This window comes from Salvelinus namaycush, chromosome 38, assembly GCF_016432855.1.
Source record: "Salvelinus namaycush isolate Seneca chromosome 38, SaNama_1.0, whole genome shotgun sequence".
Classification (NCBI taxonomy): Eukaryota; Metazoa; Chordata; class Actinopteri; order Salmoniformes; family Salmonidae; genus Salvelinus; species Salvelinus namaycush.
The window spans coordinates 2,265,173-2,292,004 of NC_052344.1; the positions used below are offsets into that span (position 1 = coordinate 2,265,173).

At 42.8% G+C, this 26,832-nt stretch overlaps 1 protein-coding gene across 3 annotated transcripts in view; it reads right to left on the minus strand.

Annotated features, from left to right (window-relative positions):
- LOC120032327 (TBC1 domain family member 22B-like) overlaps positions 1-26,832 on the minus strand; it is a 169,146-nt gene that overhangs the window by 131,564 nt on the left and 10,750 nt on the right. For all 3 annotated transcript variants that reach the window (XM_038978371.1, XM_038978372.1, XM_038978370.1), the window contains exon 6: positions 7,264-7,334. In XM_038978371.1, coding sequence (XP_038834299.1) covers positions 7,264-7,334 — 71 coding nt within the window. The remainder of the gene's footprint in view (positions 1-7,263; positions 7,335-26,832) is intronic.

The following is a 26,832-nucleotide window of genomic DNA, read 5'->3' on the forward strand; positions in this document are numbered from 1 at the left end:
CAGCCCCTCAGACAGAACTGGAGACCTCTGACACTCATTTGTGTTGACAACTAAATCTTTGCCATACCCCAAGGCAATTTAATAAGATCTTGTCTGTGGGATATTAACTATACACAGCAATTAATGTGAAAGTCACACCACTCAAAGTAATGCTCCACACACTGCAGTGATCACCAGACTGAAGTCACCCACTAGTTGGGTCACTGTAAACTGCAACAATAGCTTAATGAGTAAATATTCTGTCTCGTGAATACATTATTTGTGCCTGGCAATTAATTTTTAAATGGAGGTAAAGAGCGTTATTCAACTCCATGAATCACAAGGAGAGGGAGACCCAGAGAGAGAGAGAGACCCAGAGAGAGAGCGAGAGAGAGCGAGAGAGACACAGAGAGAGAGAGCAAGAGAGAGCAAGAGAGAGAGCAAGAGAGAGAGAGAGCAAGAGAGAGCAAGAGAGAGAGCAAGAGAGAGAGCGAGAGAGAGAGCGAGAGAGAGAGCGAGAGAGAGAGCGAGAGAGAGAGCGAGAGAGAGAGCGAGAGAGAGAGCGAGAGAGAGAGAGAGAGCGAGAGAGAGAGCGAGAGAGGCAGAGAGAGAGAGGCAGAGAGAGAGAGGCAGAGAGAGAGAGGCAGAGAGAGAGAGAGAGAGAGAGGCAGAGAGAGAGAGAGCGAGAGAGAGAGAGGCAGAGAGAGAGGCAGAGAGAGAGGCACAGAGAGAGGCACAGAGAGAGGCAGAGAGAGAGGCAGAGAGAGAGGCAGAGAGAGAGGCAGAGAGAGAGGCAGAGAGAGACGCAGAGAGAGATGCAGAGAGAGACCCAGAGACGCAGAGAGAGACCCAGAGACGCAGAGAGAGACCCAGAGAGAGACCCAGAGACGCAGAGAGAGACCCAGAGAGAGACCAGACCTGGGCCCTGGCAGTAAACCCCAAAAAGACTAAAATAATGATTTTCCAGAGAAGATCCAGATCTCAGGGAATTAGACCAAAGTTCTCAATTGGTACAAAATATATAGAGTACTGCACACACTACAATTACTTAGGTTTAAAAATAAGCTCAACTGGACACCTTAATGAGGCAGTGAATGAACTGAGAAAGCACGCAGGGCATTCTACGCCATTATAAAGCTAAATCAAATTGAAATACCTATTAAAATTTGGCAAAAACTAAATGAATGTGTCATTGAACCAATTGCACTTTATGACAGCGAGGTTTGGGGTCCACTTGCAAAACAAGATTTCATGAAATGGGACAAAAAAAACATTGAAACCCTGCATGCAGAGTTTTGTAAGTTTCTCCTACATGTCCAGAGGAAAACTACAAACAATGCATGCAGGACAGAATTAGGCCAAAATCCACTAATAATAAAAACTCAAAAAAGAGCAATTAAGTTTTGGAAACATCTAAAATACAGTGACCCCCTCTCACATCATTAACAGGCCCTGCAATGCCAAGAGCTGAGCAAAGAAGAGAGTCCCCTCATCCAGCTGGTCCTGGGGCTGAGTTCACAAACCTGTTCTACTAACACACTGAAGCCTCAGGACCAGAACATCCAATCAATCAGAATAAACCAAATTACACAGTCAAAACAAAACTACATTGCTTATTGGGAACCACAAGCACAAACACAAAGCAAAATGCAGTGCTATCTGGCCCTAAATCGACAGTACACCATGGCAAACTATTTGACCATGGTTACTGATCAAAACCTTAGAAAAACCTTGACAAAGTACAGGCTCAGTGAGCACAGCCTTGCCATTGAGAAGGATAGACACAGGAAAACCTGGCTCCCTGTAGAGGAAAGGCTGTGCAACCACTGCACAACAGCAGAACCTGAGACGGAGCTGCATTTCCTGACAAAATGTCAAAAATATAAAACAATTACAGAGTGTAATTCTCCCAAATTTGAAACCCTTATTCAAGGTTTCAAAGACCTCTCTGATGAGAGTAGGCTACCCGTCCTGTTGGGGGAGGACGCAGAAATCTGTGGGTTGGCAGCGCACTACATTGCTGCCTGCCATAAGTTGAGGGACAATGTCTGACAGACCAATCAACCTACACATGTACTCTACTGTATGCTTATTGTTCAATGTATGGTTATTTTGACCCTTGGTTATTGTTGTTACTGTTGTCCCGTTGACAATTTTGATTCTTATTATTTCCATATTTTAAATATCCAAAGTAAGCTTTGGCAATATGTACATTGTTACGTCATGCCAATAAAGGAAATTGAATGAAAATTTTGAGAGAGCGAGAGAGACCCAGAGAAAGAGGGGGGGCTGGAGAGAGAGAGGAAGAGAGAGCGAGACACAGAGAAAGAGGGGGGGCTGGAGAGAGAGAGACACAGAGAAAGAGGGGGGGCTGGAGAGAGAGAGACACAGAGAAAGAGGGGGGGCTGGAGAGAGAGAGGAAGAGACAAAGGTCATGATCAGATGAGCTCCTGCATTTTTCAGCATGTTCTTAAAAAAAATATAGACTTAGAGTTAGATAAACGTGGCTTTTTTGTCAGGAACATATACAGGATGCTACCCTCTACAACATAACCTTCACTCCAAATCAAAACTCAAAACCTACAACCTGATTTTGGACGGAATTACGGAAATCACCTGGAAGGCTTACAACTACAACAAATGCTCTGGAAAACAACAGAAACCTGAAAACACCCTCCAACCTGGAACTGAGTGAGTAATGTTCAGTCTGAAGCTATATCTTATTTCCTAAAGCCCAGAAGAAAAATACATTAGATTACTTTATAAGGACTGAATGCTAAATTAAGGCTGCCAAGCTTGATACAACTTCAATTAGCACTGAGGTGTCAAGTGAGAGGTGTCAAAGCCTTTATCCTAACAATGGCAGGAGAGTCGCATAGTCTACTCCAACCAAATGGAGAAGCCTTAGAAGCTGCCTCCTGCTGTTCAGAGGTAATTAAAATACAGTACCCTGTGTATGTAAAGAATTATGAGGCAAGATCACAAAATGAAGCGACTTATGGAAAATCAAGAGGTACTTTTGGGAACATCAGCAACCTCATCTTCCACACAACCATCCCCTGGCATGGCACAATGCTATATTTGCACACTACCCCTCTGTTAACGAGGGGTGGAAACTCAGGATACCAGACAACGAGGACTCTGAGTCAGCTAATATAATTCTCTATAAGTCTGGAACAGTATTGGTACAGGGCAACCCCAAACAGTTTCAGCTGGACTTTCACCTAATCAAAGAATTAGCCCAGCAGGAGTAGCTCTCCCTTGAGAAAGATACCCCCACCCCGAGCGGGTCAGACCTCTTCATTATATAACCACACAGATGAGCAACCCCAAGCATAGTGTCAACCTTCCAGCACAGAGTACTACCCCCCTCATTGAAATGCAGGATACATTCACCCAGCTGGAGGTAAGGCAGGTGGAGCTGGACCAACAACATTGGACACTTTATGGAACACAATGCCTTCACTATCTCATCCTGGAATATCCAAGGCCATCTGCCTTTGGCCTAAAGAGCAGGAACCTGGACTTCATCGCAGAAATCGGAAATACAGACATTGTCATCCTACATGAAACCTGGTATAAAGGAGGCTGGTTGCCCTTCAGGTTAGAGAGAGCTGGTAGTCCCATCCACCAAACTACCAGGTGTGAAACAGGAAAGAGACAGGGGTTATGCTAATTTGGTATAGAGCAGACCTAACTCACACCATTATATTAATCAAAACAGGAACATTTTACATTTGGCTAGAAATTGAAACGGAAATTATCTTAACAGAGAAAAATGTCCTCCTGTTTGCTACCTATAACCCCCCCACTAGAATCCCCATAGTTTAATGAAGACTGATTTCCCCCTCCAGGATGGAGAAGCCATCATTTCCAGGGACATACTAGTCTGTGGCGACCTAAATGCCAGAACTGGACAAGAACCTGACACCCTCAGCACACAGGGGGACAAACACCTGCCTGGAGTTGAGAGCATTCCCTCCCCCATATTCCCCCTAGGCACAACTATGACAACATAACCAACAAAAACGGGTCACAACTCCTGCAGCTGTCGCACGCTGGGTATGTACATAGTCAATGGTAGGCTTTGAGGGGACTCCTATGGTAGGTACACCTATAGCTCATCTCTTGGCAGTAGTACTGTAGACTACTTTATCACTGACCTCAACCCAGAGTCTCTCAGAGCGTCACAGTCAGCCCACTGACACCTCCATCAGATCACAGCAAAATCACAGTCAACTTGAAGAGAGAAATACTCAATCATGAGTATCACTAAAACAATACAGAAATACACAACGGAAAAAGAAGGAACAGCACATCAGAAATCAGCTCAATGTAATTGAAGAATCCATAGACTAACCACTTCTGGGAAAATTGGAAAACACTAAACAACAACACAAAGAATTATATCTCCAAAATGGAGATGTATGGGTAAACCACTTCTCCAATCTATTTGGCTCTATAACAAAGAACAAACAGCAAAAACATATACATGATCAAATACAAATCTTAGAATCAACTATTAAAGACTACCAGAACCCACTGGATTCTCCAATTACCTTGAATGAGCTACAGGACAAAATAAAAACCCTCCAACCCAAAAAGGCATGTGGTGTTGATGGTATCCTCAATGAAATGATCAAATATACAGACAACAAATTCCAATTGGCTATACTAAAACTCTTTAACATCATCCTTAGATCTGGCATCTCCCCAATATTTGGAACCAAGGACTGATCACCCCAATCCACAAAAGTGTAGACAAATTTGACCCCAATAACTACAATGGAATACGCGAAAAACAGCAACATTGGGAAAATCCTCTGCGTTTACATTAACAGCAGACTCGTACATTTCCTCAGTGAAAACAATGTCCTGAGCAAATGTCCGTGTTTTTTAACCAGCTTAAGCCCCACCCTCTTCAACAAATATATCAACAAATTGGCGAGGGCACTAGAAAAGTCTGCAGCACCCTACTAGAATCTGAAGTCAAATGTCTACCGTTTGCTGATGATCTGGTGCTTCCGTCACCAATCAAGGAGGGTCTACTACAGCAGCACCTAGATCTTGTGCACAGATTCTGCCAGACCTGGGCCCTGACAGTAAATCTCAGTAAGACCAAAAAAATGGTGTTCCAAAAAAGGTCCAGTCGCCAGGACCACAAATACAAATTCCATCTAGACATCGTTGCCCTAGAGCACACACAAAACTACACATACCTTGGCCTAAACATCAGCACCACAGGTAACTTCCACAAAGCTGTGAACGATCTGAGAGACAAGGCAAGAAGTGCATTCTATGCCATCAAAAGGAACATAGAATTCGACATACCAATTAGGATCTGGCTAAAAATACTTGAATCAGTTATAGAACCCATTGTCCTTTATGGTTGTGAGGTCTGGGGTCCGCTCACCAACCATGAATTCACAAAAAATGGGACAAACACCAAATTGAGACTCTGCGTGCAGAATTCTGCAAAAATATCCTCTGTGTACAATGTAGAACACCAAATAACACATGCAGAGCAGAATTAGGCCGATACCTGCTAATGATCAAAATCCAGAAAAGATCCGTTAAATTATACAACCACCTAAAAGGAAGTGATTCCCAGACCTTCCATAACAAATCCATCACCTACAGAGAGATGATCCTGGAGAAGAGTCCCCTAAGCAAGCTGGTCCTGGGGCTCTGTTCACAAACACAAAACATCCTACAGAGCCCCAGGACAGCAACACAATTAGACCCAATCAAATCATGAGAAAACAAAAAGACAATAACTTGACAGATTGGAAAAAACAAAAAAACTGAGCAAACAAGAATGCTATTTGGCTCTAAACAGAGAGTACACAGCGGCAGACCCAAAGGGACCCACATTTAAGGAAAACTTTGAGTATGTACACTCAGTGAGCATAGACTTGCTACTGAGAAAGGCCGCCGTAGGCAGATGAACGTACTTTGGTGCGGAAAGTGCAAAACAATCCCAGAACAACAGCAAAGGACCTTGTGAAGATGCTGGAGGAAACAGGTACAAAAGTATCTATATCCACAGTAAAACCAGTCCTATATCGACATAACCTGAAAGGCCACTCAGCAAGGAAGAAGCCAGTGCTCCAAAACCGCCATAAAAAAAGCCAGACTACGGTTTGCAACTGCACATGGGGACAAAGATCGTACTTTTTGGAGAAATGTCCTCTGGTCTGATGAAACAAAAATAGAACTGTTTGGCCATTATCATTATAACCATTGTTATGTTTGGACAAAGAAGGGGGAGGCTCGCCAGCCCAAGAACACCATCCCAACCGTGAAGCTCGGGGGTGGCAACAGCATGTTGTGGGGGTGCTTTGCTGCAGGAGGGACTGGTACACTTCGCAAAATAGATGGCATCATGATGACGCAAAATTATGTGGATATATTGAAGCAACATCAGTCAAGAAGTTATAGCTTGGTTACAAATGGGTCTTCCAAATGGACAATAACCCCAAGCATACTACCAAAGTTGTGGCAAAATGGCTTAAGGACAACAAAGTCAAGGTATTGGAATGGCCATCACAAAGCCCTAACCTCAATCCTATAGAAAACGTTTGGGCAGAACTGAACAAGCATGTGCGAACAAGGAGGCCTACAAACCTGACTCAGTTACACCAGCTCTGTCAGGAGGAATGGGACAAAATTCACCCAACTTATTGAGGGAAACTTGTGGAAGGCTACCCGAAACGTTTGACCCAAGTTAAACAATTTAAAAGGCAATGCTACCAAATACTAATTGAGTGTATGTAAACTTCTGACCCACTGGGAATGTGATGAAAGAAATAATAGCTGAAAATAAATCATTCTCTCTAGTATTATTCTGACATTTCACATTCTTAAAATAAAGTGGTGATCCTAACTGACCTAAGACAGGGAATTTTTACTAGGATTAAATGTCAGGAATTGTGCTAAATGTATTTGTCTACGGTGTCTATAAACTTCTGACTTCAACTGTACCTACTTACATTTTGGAAGCTAATAGATGGTGTTTAGTTAAAATATCAGACATAATAATTGTTATCAGAAGATACTATTAACACGTACATTTGACTGGACACCCAAGATAGGCTATGGCCCCCCTCTCGAGACGGTCTCAGTTCGGTTCGCTTTAAGGGCTCTTTTGAGTGTTCACACTGAACAAAAAATGTACAGAGTACAGAAAAATTTTCTGAAAGGGACCAAGTGTGAAAACACAATTAAAATATGACTGAGATTGTTCTTTTAAAGAAGACTATATGGGAAAACACCCTTACTTACCGAAAGGAGCTTCCACGTGATTGGACGAACCTGGCGCGGAATTCCAGACCAGCTCAACTTTCGTAATTCCTCTGAAAAGGGGAACAGACAGAGAATTACATTATGACATTTTCAAAGAACATACAAGACCACTGCGATTCTTTGCCTGAAGAAAGAAAAAGAAAAAAGACAATATTTGAACACACAAATTTCATCAATTACATATTATACTACAAAACCTTAGGCTGATGCTGTAGGCGTTTCTGTATCCTAAGGCATTTATCATGTTTGCGTAGGGGGAAAACATATTCCCTGGAAAGACAGCGCCATGCGTATTTACTGTGCAGACTATTTCCCCCAAAGACTCAGAATTGCCTGTTATCCAACACATACATAGACCGTGATGCCAGAAAATGAACCCAAAACATATGTTGGCTCTAGAGGAAAACATATTTCCTTGAAAGACAACACCATGAAGCTTTTTGATTTGGTGTATATACAAATTAATTCCAAATCCCAAGCTTCTCCTCACCGTCTCTGACACCCATAACATTAGCATTTGACGGGTTTAAAGATGTTTCCCACCACATGGTCAGGAGGCCGCGTTCTGGGGCCCACGAGCGTTAATGTGAATAAATCTCACAGAGGTGCAAATTGGACTTTTAAATTGGAAAAGAGGGGCTCCCCCTGGGTCTATAAAACCACCAGAAAATATGGTTTTTGCTGGATTCTTCACATTGCATTCGTGCTCTGGTCAAAAACAGTGTACTACTGTATATAGGAAATAGGGTCCCATTTGGAAACGCAGCCATGGTTTAATTCTGGATTCTTTCACATAATGTCCACTGCATACTTCAAACTCCGCGGGAGTGGGCAGTGCTAAGTCCTATTGGCCATGGTAAAGTGGTAAAGAGTAGTGCACTATAAATGAAACACTAGGGTGCCATTTGGGACACAGACAAGGCCTTCACCTGTGTCATTCATCCATAGTTCACCAACAGCCATGCATCTAACTTCGCTTCAGCCTAACTAAAGTTTAGGACTGAATCATTAACATTAAATTCCACACAAATTCAACAAGAATCTCTTCAGTGTACTTGCATACTGTGCATTGTCTCACTCGTGTTAGGAGAGCGGGGGGGGGCAGTGATGTGTGTAAATGAGATGACAACGGCAGGCAAAACAGGTAAACGCCCCTCCCGTTCTCCCCCTCCCGTTCTCCCGACGACTCCTCCATTTTTCTACCGTTATACCTCTCCTTCCATGCCTCCCACTCTACCTCCCTCCATGTAAAAACAAAAGCATCTCTGACTCAGGCCTAAACTCCCATCTCCACTCTTGCTCAGAGCGCTGGCGCACAACTGGTATAACACAGCAAACATATTGATTAGTTCCAAATTACGGCCCGGCAGTTCTAAAGCAAACGCAAGACAGTATTGTGTTAGTGACAGATATTGCAATGGGAAATGTTGGCCTGTTCTAAACAGGAAGGCCTGGATTAGTCCATTGGCTAAATCGAGTGTCCACTTAGGCTATACAACGTATTCGTAGTTGTATATCACTACTGCTTTGTATACCATCACCACTTAGGCAAGGCTACAATCTGAGCATGTTTGTTTTTCATCTATTTACCCTTTTACTTATTATTTTCATTCCCAATGAGATTCAAAAAACTTTTTCAGAAGAGAGCAAAAAGCCAGAAATCAAGCATTCATTATATATTCGCCATATAAAATCAACAACACAGTGCCACGGTAGACATAGGATAAAGGCTAGCCTATAGGATATAGAAATTGTTCCATATTTCCTCCCCGTATCTCCAGGGCCTCTGCTGACGTACATAGATTCTATAATGAATCACAGCCCACAGCACACTATGGTCGCGTCCCAATAATCTATCCTTCTTCATGAACTGTGCAATCGTTCACTACTACCCACAAGTTTAAAAGCATAGAATTGGTGTAGGCACGGGCTATAGTAGGTTTCCGTACACCAGTCGTATCCTTTCAAATCCATAAAGGGATGTGAACAAGTGCACACTTCAGGAGGAAGGAGATTTGGACGCAACCCATCAGTAAGGAATCGCACAGCTGCCCCCAACAGCATAAAGCTTTTAAACAGAAGCCCTGAGGCTCCCTAGCAGGTAGACAGGAAATGTATATAGTTATCAAGACGTAAAGCATGTGCCTTCTTGAAACACTAAATGTAATGCATATATGCATCATTCAGACCATACCGTCAGGCCGTAACACCACCTGGTATGGCAAATGCACCGCCCGCAACCACAGGGCTCTTCAGAGGGTCGGTGCGGTCTGCCCAACGCCTGCCCTTCAGGACATCTACAACCCCCGGTGTCACAAGAAGGACAAAAAGATCATCAAGGACATCAACCACCCGAGCCACTGCCTGTTCACCCAGTTATCATCCAGAAGGCGAGGTCAGTACAGGTGAATCAAAGCTGGGGACGAGAGACTGAAAAACAGCTTCTATCTCAAGGCCATCAGTCTGTTAAATTAGCCATCACTAGTCGGCCTCCACCCAGTACCCGGCCCTGAACTTAGTCACCGTCACTAGCCGACTGGCACCCGGTTACTCTACCACGCACATAGACTGCTGCCCTATGTACATAGACACTTGTCACTTGTTTAAATAAGGTTTGAGTCATTTCATATGTATATACTGTATTCTAGTCAACGCCATCCTTTTCAACAATTGCTGTATATATATATATATATATACACACACACACACTATTCTATCCTACGTATTCTACAGATGTGTGTGTGTGTGTGTGTGGTTACTACATGATTCCATATGTGTTATTTCATAGTTTATGTCTTCACTATTATTCTACAATGTAGAACATAGTCAAACTAAAGGAAAACCCTTGAATGAGTAGGTGTGTCCAAACTTTTGACTGGTACTGTATTTGTACTCCATTGCTGGTCCTAATATTACATATTTCTTCATTCCAGTCTTGTACTTTTAGATGTGTGTATTGTTAAATACTACTGCACTGTTGGAGCTAGGAACACAAGCATTTCGCTACACCCACAATAGCATCTGCTAAATATGTGTATGCGACCAATAAAATTTGATTCGATGGAGATTATTTTAATGGCATGGGCTTGGTAATTAACCCAAACCTAACCTTCTAGAGCCACAGGGCAGCTGTTGGGAAGGAGAGGAGAGGCATGATGAAATGATGCAGAAGAAAGAGGGATGAGAGAAGACAGCGGGACGGGGGAGTGCAAGGGGGAGCAGACGGAGGAGAGAGAGAGAAGGAGAAGGTAGGGAGCAGAGAAAAAGAGGTAGATAGACAACAGTGGAGGGAGAACCACACCCCATTCACAGTTACACTGAGGTGGCAGCTTTAATGAACCCCAAGGCTTTACAGGGAGGGAAGAAACTTTATAGGGAAAGGAATCCACTCAATGAATTAAATACAGAGCTACTCAACGGTGTCTCTCCTCAGTCCGCACTCTGCACCTTCGAACCCTCATCTGCCCCGTCAGCCGCATTAATTAATCAATTAATCTTACTAGCCGTTAATTAAAAACGACCTGTTTCCCAACTGACATTAATCTCACAGTGGGGAGAGAGAGTCAGACACAGACTTACACGCTCTCTCTCCTCGGGCGCTGATGACCTGGAAAGACGACCGTTCTCATGGCCATACGTGCAAGGCTTCTGTGTTTGGGGAGGGCTGGAGGTCAGACATTTACCTGGCACCATCTGGCCAGCAGTGTGAGAGCATCTGCCTGCTGCAGCCATACATCACAGATGGAACATCACGGGACATGACGGAACACACCCTCTGTGCTCGCCGCATTCTAAACACTACTCGAAAAATCTAAACTGGGGAAATCTCAAATGACATTCTATTCACGCATAGGGATTAGGGCAACAGTACCGAGCTACATGGGTACCTCTGGTTGAAAGTAGAGCACTAATGGTTCAAATGAGTGCACAATAAAAAGGTAATAGAATATTATTTAAGATGCGGTCTGCATGTCCCTTTAACATCCCCTCCCGAGCTGACTCAGTCAGCTAACTCATGAGGAAATTCCATCCGGAGCTCCGGCTACATGGAGAAAGAAACAATACGACCTTGCTCAGTTTCCTAGAGCCGGGTCTTAAATTGCAAATGCTACTTCATTAGTGGCCAGAGCTGTCTTGTTTCTCGGAAAAACACAGCTTTTTCAAGAATATATCACTTGTTCATTATAATAAAATAGCAAAGCCTGAAACACTCGTTGAACAAGGTCCCTAGGGACGTGGACCCAGAGCTAAATCAAATCAGAAGTCTCAGAGCCCTGAGTGAGATTATGAGGGAAAGCACAGTGTGAAGCATGCAAGTCAGTCAGTCAGCATTGTGTCTGTGAGCTATGAGGCTAATCTAAGAGAAACCGAAAAAAGGCATATCCTAGACAGAGTGACACAGGCCAAGTCAAATAATTAAAGCCGAATGCCAATTAAATGAAAATGCCAGCACAGATTACTAATGACAAATAGAATGTACTGTAGGCCTATTTCTATAGCGAAGACATTGAAAGTGTGTAGAATTGGCAGAAATTTACTTTAAAACTGCAACAATGAGGGGTGCAGAACTGCAGAAGGAAAGCAGCTTTAAAACAAACCGCCATTGGCCATGTTCACTACCCCCCCCCCCCCCCCTGAAAAATCCTAGGGGAAGCACTGTGTTGCGTCATAGAATCTCTCCCCCGGAGGTCACTTCCTATCCCAGACACCTTGTCCTTAGACTACTGCGTTAATGGTTTATTCATGAGCTCACAAGGAATAGGCCTAGGCTACAGTAAATTTTTGCTTGCGGCCGCGCCGGTACTTCGTAACATCGTGTACACCCTGTTTAAGCATTGTAACAGCTGTATCCCTATGGGAGAAGTTGAAGTAATGGATGCTAAATACCTTCAATATTGCAATGTTTATAATGTACGGTACAATCCCAACACAGATTGTGTCGTTCAAATCTCCAGATGGAGAGTCAAGTGCTTGGATTTGAATCCACATCCTGTGTGTGTGCGTGAAAGAGAGGAATAAAAAAATATATATATTTTAAAAGGCAGAGAAAGACAGGCCATTTATCAGGAAAGATGAGAGCTGTCAGTCTGTGTGCTGACTGAGTGGGGAAGTGATGGCAGAGGGAGGCAGACAGTTGGCAGGCCGGAGCCATGCACTATTCAGACACGACTCAGATGGAGAGGGCAATGGGGCGGACAGACAGCCGAGAGGTCTTCACACACAGCTCACATTCATAGACAGACACTACAAAACAAACACTTCCTTGGCGGTGTCAGACATAAAAAACATAAAGTGATAGGCTATAATATCAGTGACAGCAGATCCCGTAGGCCTATTCCTATCATGGCCGAAAACCCAATAAATAAGAGCTAAGTCTAACTCCACATCCCAAGCAACATCCTGCTGCACTCGTGTCTCATGTAGTCCTGTAAAACTAACGTGGAGAGGCTACAATATCAGTGGCAGGCAGATCCCCATTTCTTCAAACGCAGGGAGCCCAAGACAACATCCCCAGCAGACAAACTAGGGCCTACCTCCACATCATCACTATCATGGCTAACAAGAATGTCATCCGGCCTGACGCATTTATTTGGCGCTGTAAAAGTTTTAGCTGATGCTCTAAACCTTAAGCACTGAGTCTGTCTGTGTGAGAGACAGAGTACAGCGCTATTAACTCAGGTAAAGGACGAAGAGACAAGCAGCTGGTGACGACAGGCTCGTGAACTAATGGGAGTCCTGTAAAAAGATACTCCTCCGTATTACCACCTGGACGATGAAATGTAGTCTACGTCCCAAATGGCACCCTTCTTCCCGATAAAGTGCACTACTTTTGACCCAAGAATATATAGTGCACTAGGCCCATATAGGAAATGGGGTTCCATTTGGGACGCAGCCATGGTGAGATATAGTGCTGGTGACTGGGAAGTGAACGGTACAGTAAGGACCCAGTCAACTCCCCCTAGCCCGGCCTCTCAAAGTCACTGCCGAGAGAGGTGGTTGGCTTCTTAAACTGATTGCATTATAAATTCCTCTGCTTCTTATAAATTATCCTACTTCACCCGTGAAGTTTTTAACAACGTACAATATTCTAATTTCAGATGACACTTTTCAAAAACCAACTTATTTAAACTTCTCCCTAAAGTGTGTGTATGATGCCAGATTTTAATGAGGCTGAGTAAAAATGAAATATTTTAAGGTCTAAAATGTACTGTAGACGAAGTGGCAGTTCTGAGGCAGGGATTATGAGGCAGCCCCCAGATCTCTATACTATTTGTGATTTGGTTCATGGAGAGTTCATACTCTTGGATCTACTATGGGAAGACAAAGTTCTGCCAGGCTGCCACTGTACCACACTGTAATCTAGTGAGTCATACTCCCACTGTCAAGGCATCCGCATGCTTCCCAGCCGAAACAATTCGGAAGAGTTTGCGCATACAGTGCATTCGGAAAGTATTCAGACCCTTTGACTTTTTCCACATTTTGTTACACGCTTATTCTAAAATGGATTCATTTGTTTTCCTCATTAATCTACACACAATACCCAATAATGACACAGAAAAAAACGATTGAGACATTTTTGCTAATTTATATTTTTTTTTAAACTGAAATAAACATTTACATAAGAATTCAGACCCTTTACTGAGTACTTTGTTTAAGCACCTTTGGCAAAGATTACAGCCTGGAGTCGTCTTGGGTATGACGCCACAAGCATGGCACACCTGTATTTGGGGAGTTTCTCCCATTATTCTCTGCAGATCCTCTCAAGCTCTGTCAGGTTGGATGGGGAGCGTCGCTGCATAGCTATTTTCAGGTCTCTCCTGAGATGTTCGATCAGGTTCAAGTCCGGGCTCTGGCTGGGCCACTCAAGGACATTCAGAGACTTGTCCCGAAGCCACTCCTGCGTTGTCTTGGCTGTGTGCTTAGGGTCGTTGTCCTGTTGGAAGGTGAAACATCGAACCAGTCGGAGGTCCTGAGTGCTCTGGAGCAGGTTTTCATCAAGGATCTCGCCGTACTTTGCTCCGTTCATCTTTGCCTCGATCCTGACTAGTCTCCCAGTCCCTGCCGCTGAAAAAAATCCCCACAGCATGATGCTGCCAACACCATGCTTCACTGTAGGGATGGTGCCAGGTTTCCTCCAGATGTGAGGTCAAAGAGTTCAATCTTGGTTTCATCAGACAAGAGAATCTTCTTTTTCATGGTCTGAGAGTCTTTAGGTGCCTTTTGGTAAACTCCAAGCGGGCTGTCATGTGCCTTTAACTGAGGAGTGGCTTCCGTGTGGCCACTCTACCATAAAGGCTTGATTGGTCGAGTGCTGCAGAGATGGTTGTCCTTCTGGAAGGTTTTCCCATCTCCGTAAAGGAACTCTGGAGCTCTGTCAGAGTGACCATTGGGTTCTTATTCACCTCCTTGACCAAGGCCCTTCTGGCCAAACTGAGCAATAGGGGGAGGTGGCCACCTCTAGGAAGAGTCTTGGTGGTTCGAAACATCTTCCATTTAAGAATGATGGAGGCCACTGTGTTCTTGGTGACCTTCAATGCTGCAGAAATGTTTTGGTACCCTTCCCCAGATGTGTGCCTTGACATGATCCTGTCTCGGGGCTCTATGGACAATTCCTTCGACGTCATGGCTTGGATTTTGCTCTGACATGTACGGTTAACTCTGGGACCTAATATAGACAGGTGTGTGCCTTTCCAAATAATGTCCAATCAATTTCTAGAAACATCTCAAGGATGATCAATGGAAACAGGATGCACTGGAGCTCAACATTGAGTTTCATAGCTAAGGGTCTGAATACTTAAGTAAATAAGTATTTTATTTTTAATACATTTGCAAAAACCTGTTTTTGCTTTGTCATTATGGGGTATTGTGTGTAAGGAAAAAAAATCAAGGAAAAACATGTATTTCATACATTTTCGAATTCGGCTGTAATGTAACAAAATGAATCTGAATACGTTTTGAATGCACTGTATATTATGACAACATTTGTGACGTTCTTGTTAGTTTTGGACTTCGGTAAGGGTTTTCGCAGCTGTTCGGGCACACAAAAACATTTCGATGCAAGCCGAAGTCGGTAGCCGAAGTCTACGCCCCTTCGTCAGTGATTGGTCAACAGTAGGGATTCTTCAATAAAGTCTGTTGTCATTCAATGAGAGACGACTGGTTATTCAAAGTTTCATTGAGAGATACAATTTTACATCTAGCTAAGATTGGTGCAGTGTGAGACTAATATCTGCTTGGCTAAAATGTCAAAATGAGTGACAGATTTCTAGAGTAATCATAGATTCATTCGGACTATTTTGAGGAAACGTATGTAAACGGTGTCTCAAAATGGACACAAAGTACTATCGCCGCTTTGTATCGTTTTTCAAGCAAAGGTCTTTCGAGGTAGTATGCTAGCACACTTGTCCGGTTCGCCAAACGCGCCAGCCGAATTGAAGCATACGCTGAAGCCATTAGACAACACTTTCCTAAAAAGCTTGTCAGCCACTGAGTACTGCATACGTTCACTGGGGGAAAAGTCCATCATTGGTGGCCGGAAGCCTTTCAAGTCTGGATTCCTCCAATTTGGGGATGAAAGGCTGTTGATAAAAATCAAAAGGACTCAAACACACTATAAGCAACTCAAGTTGGTACTCTACAGCAGTTAGGAACTCAGACCTAGGTCAGAGTAGTCTTAACGTATTACTGGCCTGGACAGGCAAAAACAACTGCTATTGGTGACAAAACAGCTGACTGTGTGCCAAGTAATTACGCACAAAGGAATTAGTAATCAAAAGAGGGAGACAACTGGCACTTGACGGCCTGCCGAGACCTACCACAGTAGAGCAGCCTTAGGCCTAGGGCATCGCCATGAGAGACATAATCATCACAGTAGTTGTCATTTAGCCTCTGGTCTCAAATGAACACTGAGGTGTGAAATACTGTACCACACCAGACAGAAAGTTCAGCTGCTATAGTGGTTCAACTCTCCAAGATGGAGATGCTGTTTCTGTTTTTTGCGAGGGGAGTGTCTTGCGCTCCTAATCTACGTTCCACTCTCCAGGGGGGTATTCATCATTGGATGATCTCGTCTTAAAAGACAACTTAACTAGCCATCCGGTGCTTGACCTGGGAAATCTACTCTGTTGACTAAACCCTGAGCCTATTTCCTAGAAAACCATATTTTGGAGGATCATATTTTCATACACAATGGAGATACCTCAGAAATTCCATTCCCCGTACAGATTCTAAAAAAATTCTTAATTGAGTTCAATTGAATTCTGATGTCAACTATTAACTACAGAATGTCGTGGCTGCGGTGGTAAGCCTACAATATTGGGAAATTGCTGTGTAACAGGATTGTCAACTGTAACACAGACAGACAGACAGACAGACAGACAGAGACAGACAGACAGACAGACAGAGACAGACAGACAGACAGACAGAGACAGAGACAGACCAGACAGACCAGACAGACGTGTAAGAAGAGAGGCAGAGTGAGAGAGAAAGGCAAATATGCAGAGAGAAACGATAAGTAGCAGCAGTAGCATTTAGGCTGCAGCAAGAGAAGGAGTTCCATAGATCAGCAGCTCCCCCAACTGTAGCAGGCAGAGAGAGGCAGATGAAAAGAGATGGAGAGAGATACAGCAGAAAGAGAAGAGGTAGAGTCAGAGACGAACAAGAGGAAGAAAGAGGGAACGCAAGTCAGCAAAAGAAAGGAGAAAGGGCAGAGAGTAAAACGGGAGTGTATGTGGGGAGGGAGGGGTTTAGTGTCCAGGGAAGATTGCCAGGGATAAGGTGAGGTACAGTAGGAGAGAGAAAGTCGAAGCAAGGCCTAATCAGAGGAAAGAGCATCGCCATGGAAACGGCTATGTTTCCGCCATCAGAGAGAGAGGTAATTGGCTGATGTTCGCCGCTCTTAGTCTCTCAAAATAAACTGTAAAAGCTGATGCTGTGACTCGCAAAATCCTGCTCACACAACTACACGGTGGTATCTATACTATGGTTTCTGAAAACACTCATTAAAAAGCAGAAGGACAGGGATAAAATATACACTGTTCCAAATGGTACAGATCAAATGTTTCAGTCAGAAGGCAGGGAGGGACAGAACTAGCCTAACTTACCTCTTTCAAAGTGGTTACATTTTATCACAAAAAAAGGACGTTAGATTAAGATAGTGATTCATGTATGTGTCTGGAATGGCAGTCTATTCGTCATAGGCCTATATTCCAAAACTTTTCACCGGGTTCCATTTCTAAATGCAGCCAATGATAACTTTATCAGTTATCAATCATTGCTTAACTAGACCCCTGTCTGAGGCCAGGCCAAACCAGTATCAATGAGTTAGCCAGCTAGCTCTGATAAGAAAGCTAAACTTAGACAGGCGTTTTAAGCTGCTGAGTGAATTAGTCCAGGGGTTCAACCTTTTTTCCCCAGGAACCCCTTTTTTCACATTTGAAAAATGTCATGCTCTCCAAGCTTTATTATTATTATTATTGTTTGAGATAGCCTTTAATAAATATACCACAAGCTTGATTTTGTTTAATTTGAGGGACCTAGAAAACTTTTGTTTTGAAGCTAATTTCATGCAATTCGACATAGTTTAACCAGACTCATGATTTCTTTTAGGTAGGCTATTTAATCATAATACATTATAATTATAATGGAAGGAAGGAAGACTATCACTCCATTTTGCAACGCCATGCCATACCCTGTGGACGGGGCTTAATTGGTGCCAATTTCCTCCGACAACAGGACAATGACCCAAAGCACAGCTCCAAACTATGCAAGAACTATTTAGGGAAGGTACTGGTATAGCTGGTATTCTGTCTATAATGGAGTGGCCAGCACAGTCACCGGATCTCAACCCTATTGAGCTGTTGTGGGAGCAGCTTGACCATATGGTACGTAAGAAGTCCCCATCAAGCCAAACCAATTTGTGGGAGGTGCTTCAGGAAGCATGGGGTGAAATCTCCTCAAATTATCTCAACAAATTGACAACTAGAATGCCAAAGGTCTGCAAGGCTGTAATTGCTGCAAATGGAGGATTCTTTGACGAAAGCAAAGTTTGAAGGACACAATTATTTATTTCAATGAAAAATAATAATTTATAACCTTGTCAACGTCTTGACTATATTTCCTATTCATTTTGCAACTCATTTCATGTATGTTTTCATGGAAAACAAGGACATTTCTAAATAACCCCAAACTTTTGAACGGTAGTGTATACATATTCCGTTTTACAGAAAGTGACTAGATCAATTGATAGAAACAGAGTCACACATTGTGTGCCGCAGTGGTCTAAGGCACTGCATCGCAGATGCTAGCTGTCTATGGCACTGCATCGCAGTTGCTCGGCTCTGTCGCAGCGAGCCGCGACCCGGAGACCCATGGGACGGCGCACAATTGGCCAAGCGTTGTCCGGGTCAGGGGAGGGTTTAGCCGGCAGGGATGTGCTTGTCCCATCGCGCTCTAGCGACTCCTGTGGCAAGTGGGGCGCATGCTCGCTGACATGGTCGCCAGGTATACGGCGTTTCCTCCGACACATTGGTGTGGCTGGCTTCCGGGTTAAGCGGGCATTGTGTGAAGAAACATCGCGGCGTGGTTGGGTCGTGTTTCGGAGGACGCGTGGCTCTCGACCTTCGCCTCTCCCGAGTCCGCATGGGAGTTGCAGTGATGGGACAAGACTAACTACCAATTGGATACCATGAAAAAAAGGAGTAAAAGTACAAATAAAAAATATTTACACATAAAAAAATCTAGGAATAAATAAGTCGTATGCAAAGTCCGTTTATTTTTGCTCCACCACTTTAGAAGGTCGTAGCTCAGCTTCTGAATGTCAGAGACAAACCAAAAGATATTCCCATGTGCATCAGAGTGGTGTTTCCTCAGGCAAATCAAGGAAGGCCCCGCACCTACCCACAAAATGTTGGTGCCCCCTAGGTTGGGAACACCTGAATTAGACCATGCCCTCCCATTTCAAGCTTATATTTCCAAAACAAAAAAGGTCAGCAAGTAATCTGGCTAACCCATGGACTGCTTTGTAGCATACCCCTCTGATTTAGCTGAAACCTAGCCTGGGGACTTCCGTGAACTCCTTGGGTCCCAAATCAGGCTATTTTCAATGCTAACTTTGCATACAACCTTTATTTGTAAAACACAGGGTACATACACATTTTGGCAGATGGAATTTCATGACTTTTTCCTTTCCTTCCTTCATCATTTTTAACCAAATTTCCAAGACCAACAAATGGCGGCATCTCATATATATATATAGAGAGAGATGCCGCCAGTTGTTGGTCTTGGAAATTTGGTTAACTTCTTCGGGATAGGGGGCGCTATTTTCACTTTGGGGGAAAATCGTGCCCAATTTAAACGGCCTCGTACTCTATTCTAGATAGTACAATATGCATAGTATTATTACTATTGGATAGAAAACACTCTCAAGTTTCTAAAACCGTTTGAATTATATCTGTGAGTAAAACAGAACTCATTTTGCAGCAAACTTCCTGTCAGGAAGTGAAAAATCTGAAATCGAGGCTCTGTTCCAGGGCCTTCCTATTAATTTGCTTGAAATCTATGGATATACATGCACTTCATACGCCTTCCACTAGATGTCAACAGGCAGTGGGAGGTGGAATGGGGTGTCTAGCTTGATCTGAGGTCGAACAAGAGCTCTTGGAATGACGTGACCCCAAATTTCCTTTGTCCAGCAAGGCGCGGGAAGGAACCCTGGATTGCCTTCTGAAAAGCTTTCGGTATAGACGGCTAATATCTCCGGCTTTGATTTTATTTGATACATGTGATAATATCATCGTAAAGTATGTTTTTTCAATATAGTTTTATCAGATTATTGAAAGTTTATCGGGAGTTTTGGCGTTTTCCGTTCTCTGCGTTTGGTGAAGATGGACAACTTCGCGCCACTTGGCTAGCTTTGGTTGCTAATTCGACAGGAGAAGAGGACATTCTAAAACCAAGCAACGATTTATTCTGGACAAAGGACTCCTTGTACAAGATTCTGATGGAAGCTCAGCAAAAGTAGGAACCATTTATGATGTTATTTCGTATTTCTGTGGAAAATGTTTAGTACTATTTTCCGCCCTCATTGCAGGCGCTGTCTCGCTATAACGTAAGCTGTATGTCGTACTAAAGTTATTTTTTGAATTCTAACACGGCGATTGCATTAAGAACTAGTGTAATTTTCATTTGCTGTACAACATGTATTTTTTAGTAAAGTTTATGATGAGTTCTTTGATTAGATTAGGTGAGTGTCAGAAATATATCCGGATAATTTTGTGCAGTTTGGCTACGTATTCACATTGTAAAACCACGATTTGTACCGCTAAATATGCACATTTTGCAAACAAAACATATATGTATTGTGTAACATGATGTTATAGGACTGTCATCTGATGAAGTTTGTCAAGGTTAGTGAATAATTGTATATCTTTTGCTGGGTTTTGCGATCGCTACCTTTGCGGTGAATGAATGCGGTTGTGTGGTTGGCTATTGTGGTACGCTAATATAATGCTATATTGTGTTTTCGCTGTAAAACACTTAAAATCTGAAATATTGGCTGGATTCACAAGATGTTTATCTTTCATTTGCTGTACACCATGTATTTTTCATAAATGTTTTATGATGAGTATTTAGGTATTTCACGTTGGTCTCTGTAATTGTTCTAGCTGCTTCGGTGCTATTTGTGATTGTAGCTGCAATGTAAAACTATGATTTATACCTGAAATATGCACATTTTCCGAACAAAACATAGATTTATTGTATAACATGTTATAAGACTGTCATCTGATGAAGTTGTTTCTTGGTTAGTGACTAATTCTCTCTCTATTTGGGGGTTTTGTGCAAGCTACCTGTGCTGTGAAAGAAATGTCTGTGCTCTTTTGTATTTGGTGATGAGCTAACATAAATATACGTGGTGTTTTCGCTGTAAAACATTTTTTTTTAAATCGGACATGTTGGCTGGATTCACAAGATGTTTATCTTTCATTTGCTGTATTGGACTTGTTAATGTGTGAAAGTTCAATATTTCTAAAAAATATTTTTTGAATTTCGCGCGCTGCCTTTTCAGTGGAATGTGGGGGGGGGGGGGGTTCCGCCGGGGCTAGACAGGTTAAAAATAATGGGGTGGTATATATATATATATATATCTTTTTTTTTATTATTATTATTTAGCTGACACTCTTATCCAGACAGAATTACAGAAATGAGTGCATACATGTTCATACTTTTTTCGTACCCACAACCCTGGCGATGCAAACACCATGCTCTACCAACTGAGCCACGAGGGACTACAAAAAAAGTTAGCATAAATGTGGTATCAACACTGGGAGGCTGCTCTCTGATCACATGTAGCCTACTGTTGTTGAGCATTGCACTTTACCCCCCACCAAAGTAAAATAACTGTTAAGCAACTGTATAAAACACGTGTTCAACCCTTGGTCAAAGAAAGGCACTGGGTGTGCAGGCTTTTGATCCAGCACTGCTCAAACGTCAGAGTCAGTTTATTAAGGTCAGGTTGAGCAGCTCATTTCTAAAATGTGGTTGGTTAGAGGGGGATTGGAACAAAAGCCTGCACACCCAATAGCTCTCCTGGAGGATGGTTGACCACCCTTGATGTAAAACATTAACATTTAAAATATTAATACATTTGTAAAACATTTATAAAATAATTCACTCATTCAAAATGTGAGGCGACCTACAAGAAGCCTTCGAAAGTCAGACTCATTGTTGGGAAAAAGCTCAAATGCAACGAAAATCTGATGTAGATTGTTATGGATACTTTAAACCCTTTACTTTATTGTAATGTAAACATATTGTAGGATTTTAAGGATGCCTAATTTGACAACACTACGTCCATCTTCTCTGACCTGAAAAGTGTTGCAGCTGACTTGGCCTATTCAAGATAACGTGCAGCAGATCAATTAAATCAGACTGGTTTAGACACAGAATAATTAGCTAGCTAGCTAGTAATGCAGTAATATAAAGTTGTAATTTACAATCAACAATGTAGATATGAATCGAAGTGGGTCAGATTTTCAGTTTGTCTTCAAGTAGCACCCTGTGCTGGGGACAATAAAAGGCCATTCTAAAATGTGCAGTTTTGTCACAACACAAAGCCACAGATGTCTCAAGTTGACGGAGCGTGCAATTTGCATGCTGACTGCAGGAATGTCCATCCGAGCAGTTGCAAGAGAATTGAAAGTTATGTGAGAGAAATTAAGCCGCCTCCAACATCGTTTTAGAGAATTCTGCAGTACGTCCAACCGGCCTCACAACCGCAGACCAAGTGTAACCACGCCAGCCCAGGACCTCCACATCCGGCTTCTTCACCTGCGGGATCGTCTGAGACCAGCCACCCGAACAGCTAATGAAACTGAAGAGGATTTCTTTCTGTAATAAAGCCCTTTTGTGGAGAAAAACTCATTCTGATTGGCTGGGCCTGGCTCCCAAGTCGGTGGGCCTACGTCTTCCCAGGCCCACCCATGGCTGTGCCCCTGCCTGGTCTGGTGAAATCTATAGATTAGGGCCTAATGAATTTATTTCAAATTGACTGATTTCCTTATATGAACTAACTCAGTAAAATCTTTGAAATTGTTGCATTTATATTTTTGTTCAGCATATATATCTCAAAGATCAAATGACTATGTTAGGCTACAAATATTTTTATACAGCTGAAGCAAGTCCACACATGTGTTTTCAGGAAATATGTATTGTATTTTCTAGTTTAGTCAAATTTATCGCTAGGGATATGAAGTAATCAGATAGGCCTAATTTTATGACGTTTCTACCGGATCAGGACATTTTTTCCCCACTTTCATGCTGAGAAGTAATAAAAAAGGAGAGAGCTGGAAAGATTTTTCAAATAGGCTACGTTGAGGAACTATTGTCATTCTCAATGGATGTAAAAACAGACTTTGTTTACTTGCTGTTTGAGGCAAAGAAAATATTCCTTTGAGAAGCTCCAGAGTGCTGGTGAGTTAAGACAATCAGAAATACTATGCAATCTCCAAATGGGCACACTTACAGGCCTACATTCGTGCGCAGGCCAGGTAGACTAGTTCTACTTCTATAAGCGTAATCAGATGCGTGTCCTTACTCAAGATTGATAACATTGCTCCAAACAAAAGACAATGAATAAATTGACAACTCGTAATGAAATAAACCCAAACTTTATCACGTGTAGACTAGGCTCTGCAAACTACGTGTCCACTCCTACAATGACAACAGTAAGACCGTAATAATAATAATATATTGAATGCATTAACAGAAATTACACAACCAAACAAGTAACGTAGATTCAAAATGATGTTAATTAACAGTAAATGTACTACAGGTGATACAGTGGCATACCACTTGCCCGTGGCCTCCACAATGGATTAGTCCACTCAGACAGGCATGAATGAGACAGGTGTCTCGTGCCAAATTTTTTATATATACAGTACCAGTCAAAGGTTTGAACACACCTACTCATTGCAGGGTTTTTCCTTTATTTTTACTATTTTCTACATTGTAGAATAATAGTGAAAAAATCAAAACTATGAAATAACACATATGGAATCATGTAGTAACCCAAACATTTTGGGGGAGATTCTTCACAGTAGCCACCCTTTGCCACTGCTCAATTAAAAAAAACCTTGGTCGACCAACAGCCTATCGACCAAACAATCGACTGGTCAACTAAAAAGGGTCAGCCCTAAAATGAATCATAGAATGTCGTTTTTGGGACATGATGAAAACATTAATACATGCTAATAATAGTTAAGCAGTTACCTATAGTGATAACTAGCCGGGCGACAAGGTATGTTTTGCATTCGCTACCAAGTTAGTTTGTTCTGTTCACTATTATATTTTATAGTCTAGGACCGCCTGCTGCTGCAATGTCCGACTGTCTCTCTCTCTCCACTTGAGCAACAGCTCACTCCTTTTACATGCAGGTAATGAGCGCACTCACAGACGCGCTATAGTGTCATTCCGATCCTGGCTGATATGTTGATTTTTATGCGATTGATAAAATATTTTAAAACTATATATAATATATTACATTATGAGAAATTATTAAATTACTTTAAATGACTTTTCAGAGAGAGCAGGGTGGGAGAGAGACAGGTGAATGAGTGAGAATGAAAGAGAAAGATAGAGACAGCAAAAGGGAGAGAGAAGGGGAGACAAAGATAAGAGGCTGTGAATGAGATCCAGTCATATTCTCACTCTCGGTGATGATAAATGGGTTTGGCCTGCTCTTGCCATGGTCTATGTGGCCTTAGTGCCGTAAAGCCTGCTCTGTTCCGCTCTGTCAGCCTGCCTACCTCTGCCAGGTTCACTGTCCTGTCTGGAGAAACCCAGAAATCCTGACAAAGACAGACTGCTCAAAATCAAACACACACAAACACAGATGGCTGATGATTGCTTGAATTAGATACAAAAACTGTAAATATTGCATCTGGAAAAACCAAAGTACCTGATTGTTACAAAGATTTAGAAAAGACAATTAAGATCATAGGAACTGGGAACGACAAGAAAAAGAGTGATTCATTTTTTAGGCCTAACGGATTTAGCCTCGCTCTATCCCATGCCTCATCTTCTAATCGTTAAACAGGTGAGAGCAGAGAGTGGAGCAGTCAGTCAGTTGTTCACACACGCCTCTGGAGACAAATCCCAACATGATGGAGGGCTAGAGCCACAAACCAGGCTGAAATCCACAGACTGAAGAATGAAGCGCACGCACATACCTTCCCTGACACACACACACACACACATCCCCCAACATCAAGGACAAGAGTCAGGGGTCATTCTACACTAGAGGGCAGCGTCTCCCCGGATTGATAGCTGTGAGATTGAGAGAGGGATGAGTAGATGAGGTTTGAGCGAGAAAAAGCGACAGAGCGAGAGATGGAGGTTTAAGCGAGCGCTCTTGGTGGTGAAAGGACTGATAAATGGATATGTAATTCTACAGATGCTGTGATGAAAAAAGTAAGATGCCGCCGACAGAGATGGTCGCCTCGCTTCGAGTCCTTAGGAAACTATGCAGTATTTTGTTTTTTATTTCTTCAATTTTTACCCCAGGAAATCATAACTCTTATTACATACAGCCGGGAAGAACTATTGGATATATGAGCGACGTCAACTTACCAACATTACGACCAGGAATACAACTTTCCCGAAGAGGATCCTCTGTTTGGACCACCACCCAGGACAATGGACCTAATTCTAGAAGCCGGGCCAAAACAACGGCGCCGCAGAAGGGGCAGACGGAGCGGCCTTCTGGTCAGGTTCGTAAACGTGCACATCGCCCACCACTCCCGAGTATAATACTCGCCAATGTCCAGTCTCTTGACAACAAGGTAGATGAAATTCGAGCAAGGGTTGCTTTCCAGAGAGACATAAGAGATTGTAAAATCCTCTGTTTCACAGAAACATGGCTCTCTCGGGATATGTTGTCAGAATCGGTTCAGCCACCGGGCTTTTCCATGCAACACCTCTCTGGGAAGAGGAAGGGCGGGGGTGTATGCTTCATGATTAACGACTCATGGCGTAATCATAACAACATACAGGAACTCAAGTCCTTTTGTTCACCTGACCTAGAATTCCTCGCAATCAAATGCCGGCCATATTATCTCCCAAGAGAATTCTCATCAGTTATCGTGACAGCGGTGTACATACGGCCCTCAAGGAACTTCACTGGACTCTATGTAAACCGGAAACCCTATATCCTGAGGCTGCATTTAATGTAACTGGGGATTTTAACTAAGCAAATTTGAGAACAAGGCTACCTAAATTCTATCAGCATATTGATTGCACTACGCGCAGGTGTAATACTCTCAATCACTTTTCTTCACAAGCATTTCGCTACAATCGCATTAACATCTGCTAACCATGTGTATGTGACCAATAAAATTTGATGTCACAGAGGGGAGACAGGACAAAAACCAGGTCGGCCACCTCAACCACAGGACAACACACCCATCCATCTCTGTCAACAGGCTCTCTCTTTCTCTCCATCAATCGATCCGTCTCCCTTACCCTCTGCCAATCTCCCTCACTCTCGCTGTCTGTTTTGCCCTCTACCTCTGTGTCTCTTAATTATGGCCTCTGAATTAAGTTCATATTTCATCGTTGGCATCATGTGTCTGGCTAGTCAGCTTGGATATGTAATAAAGCAGCGACAACTCCATTTAAAGAGCAAATCCCGACTGCTGGCCTGGTGTAATCACTGTTGACAGACTTAGAATCACTGACTGTACCCTGCTGCCTCCCCCAGCCTCCATCTCCCTCCCCTCAGGAGTCCATAATAATACACAGACGACAGATAAAGACATGTACTGGTATATGGATGGCTTTAAATCCCCTTATGACCTCACAAGATAGCGCCATACTGGATTGCTGCCGTTTTGCAAGCTTCGACAGAACTTTGCTACTTTGTGATTATTTTGCCATTTATTTTTACTCTATTTTCACTAAATATATCCACTATCATTTCTTACATCCAACAAGAACTCTTGAACATCAGATCGGCAGTTACTTAATAACCCAATTCCGATGGTTTTAGCTTTG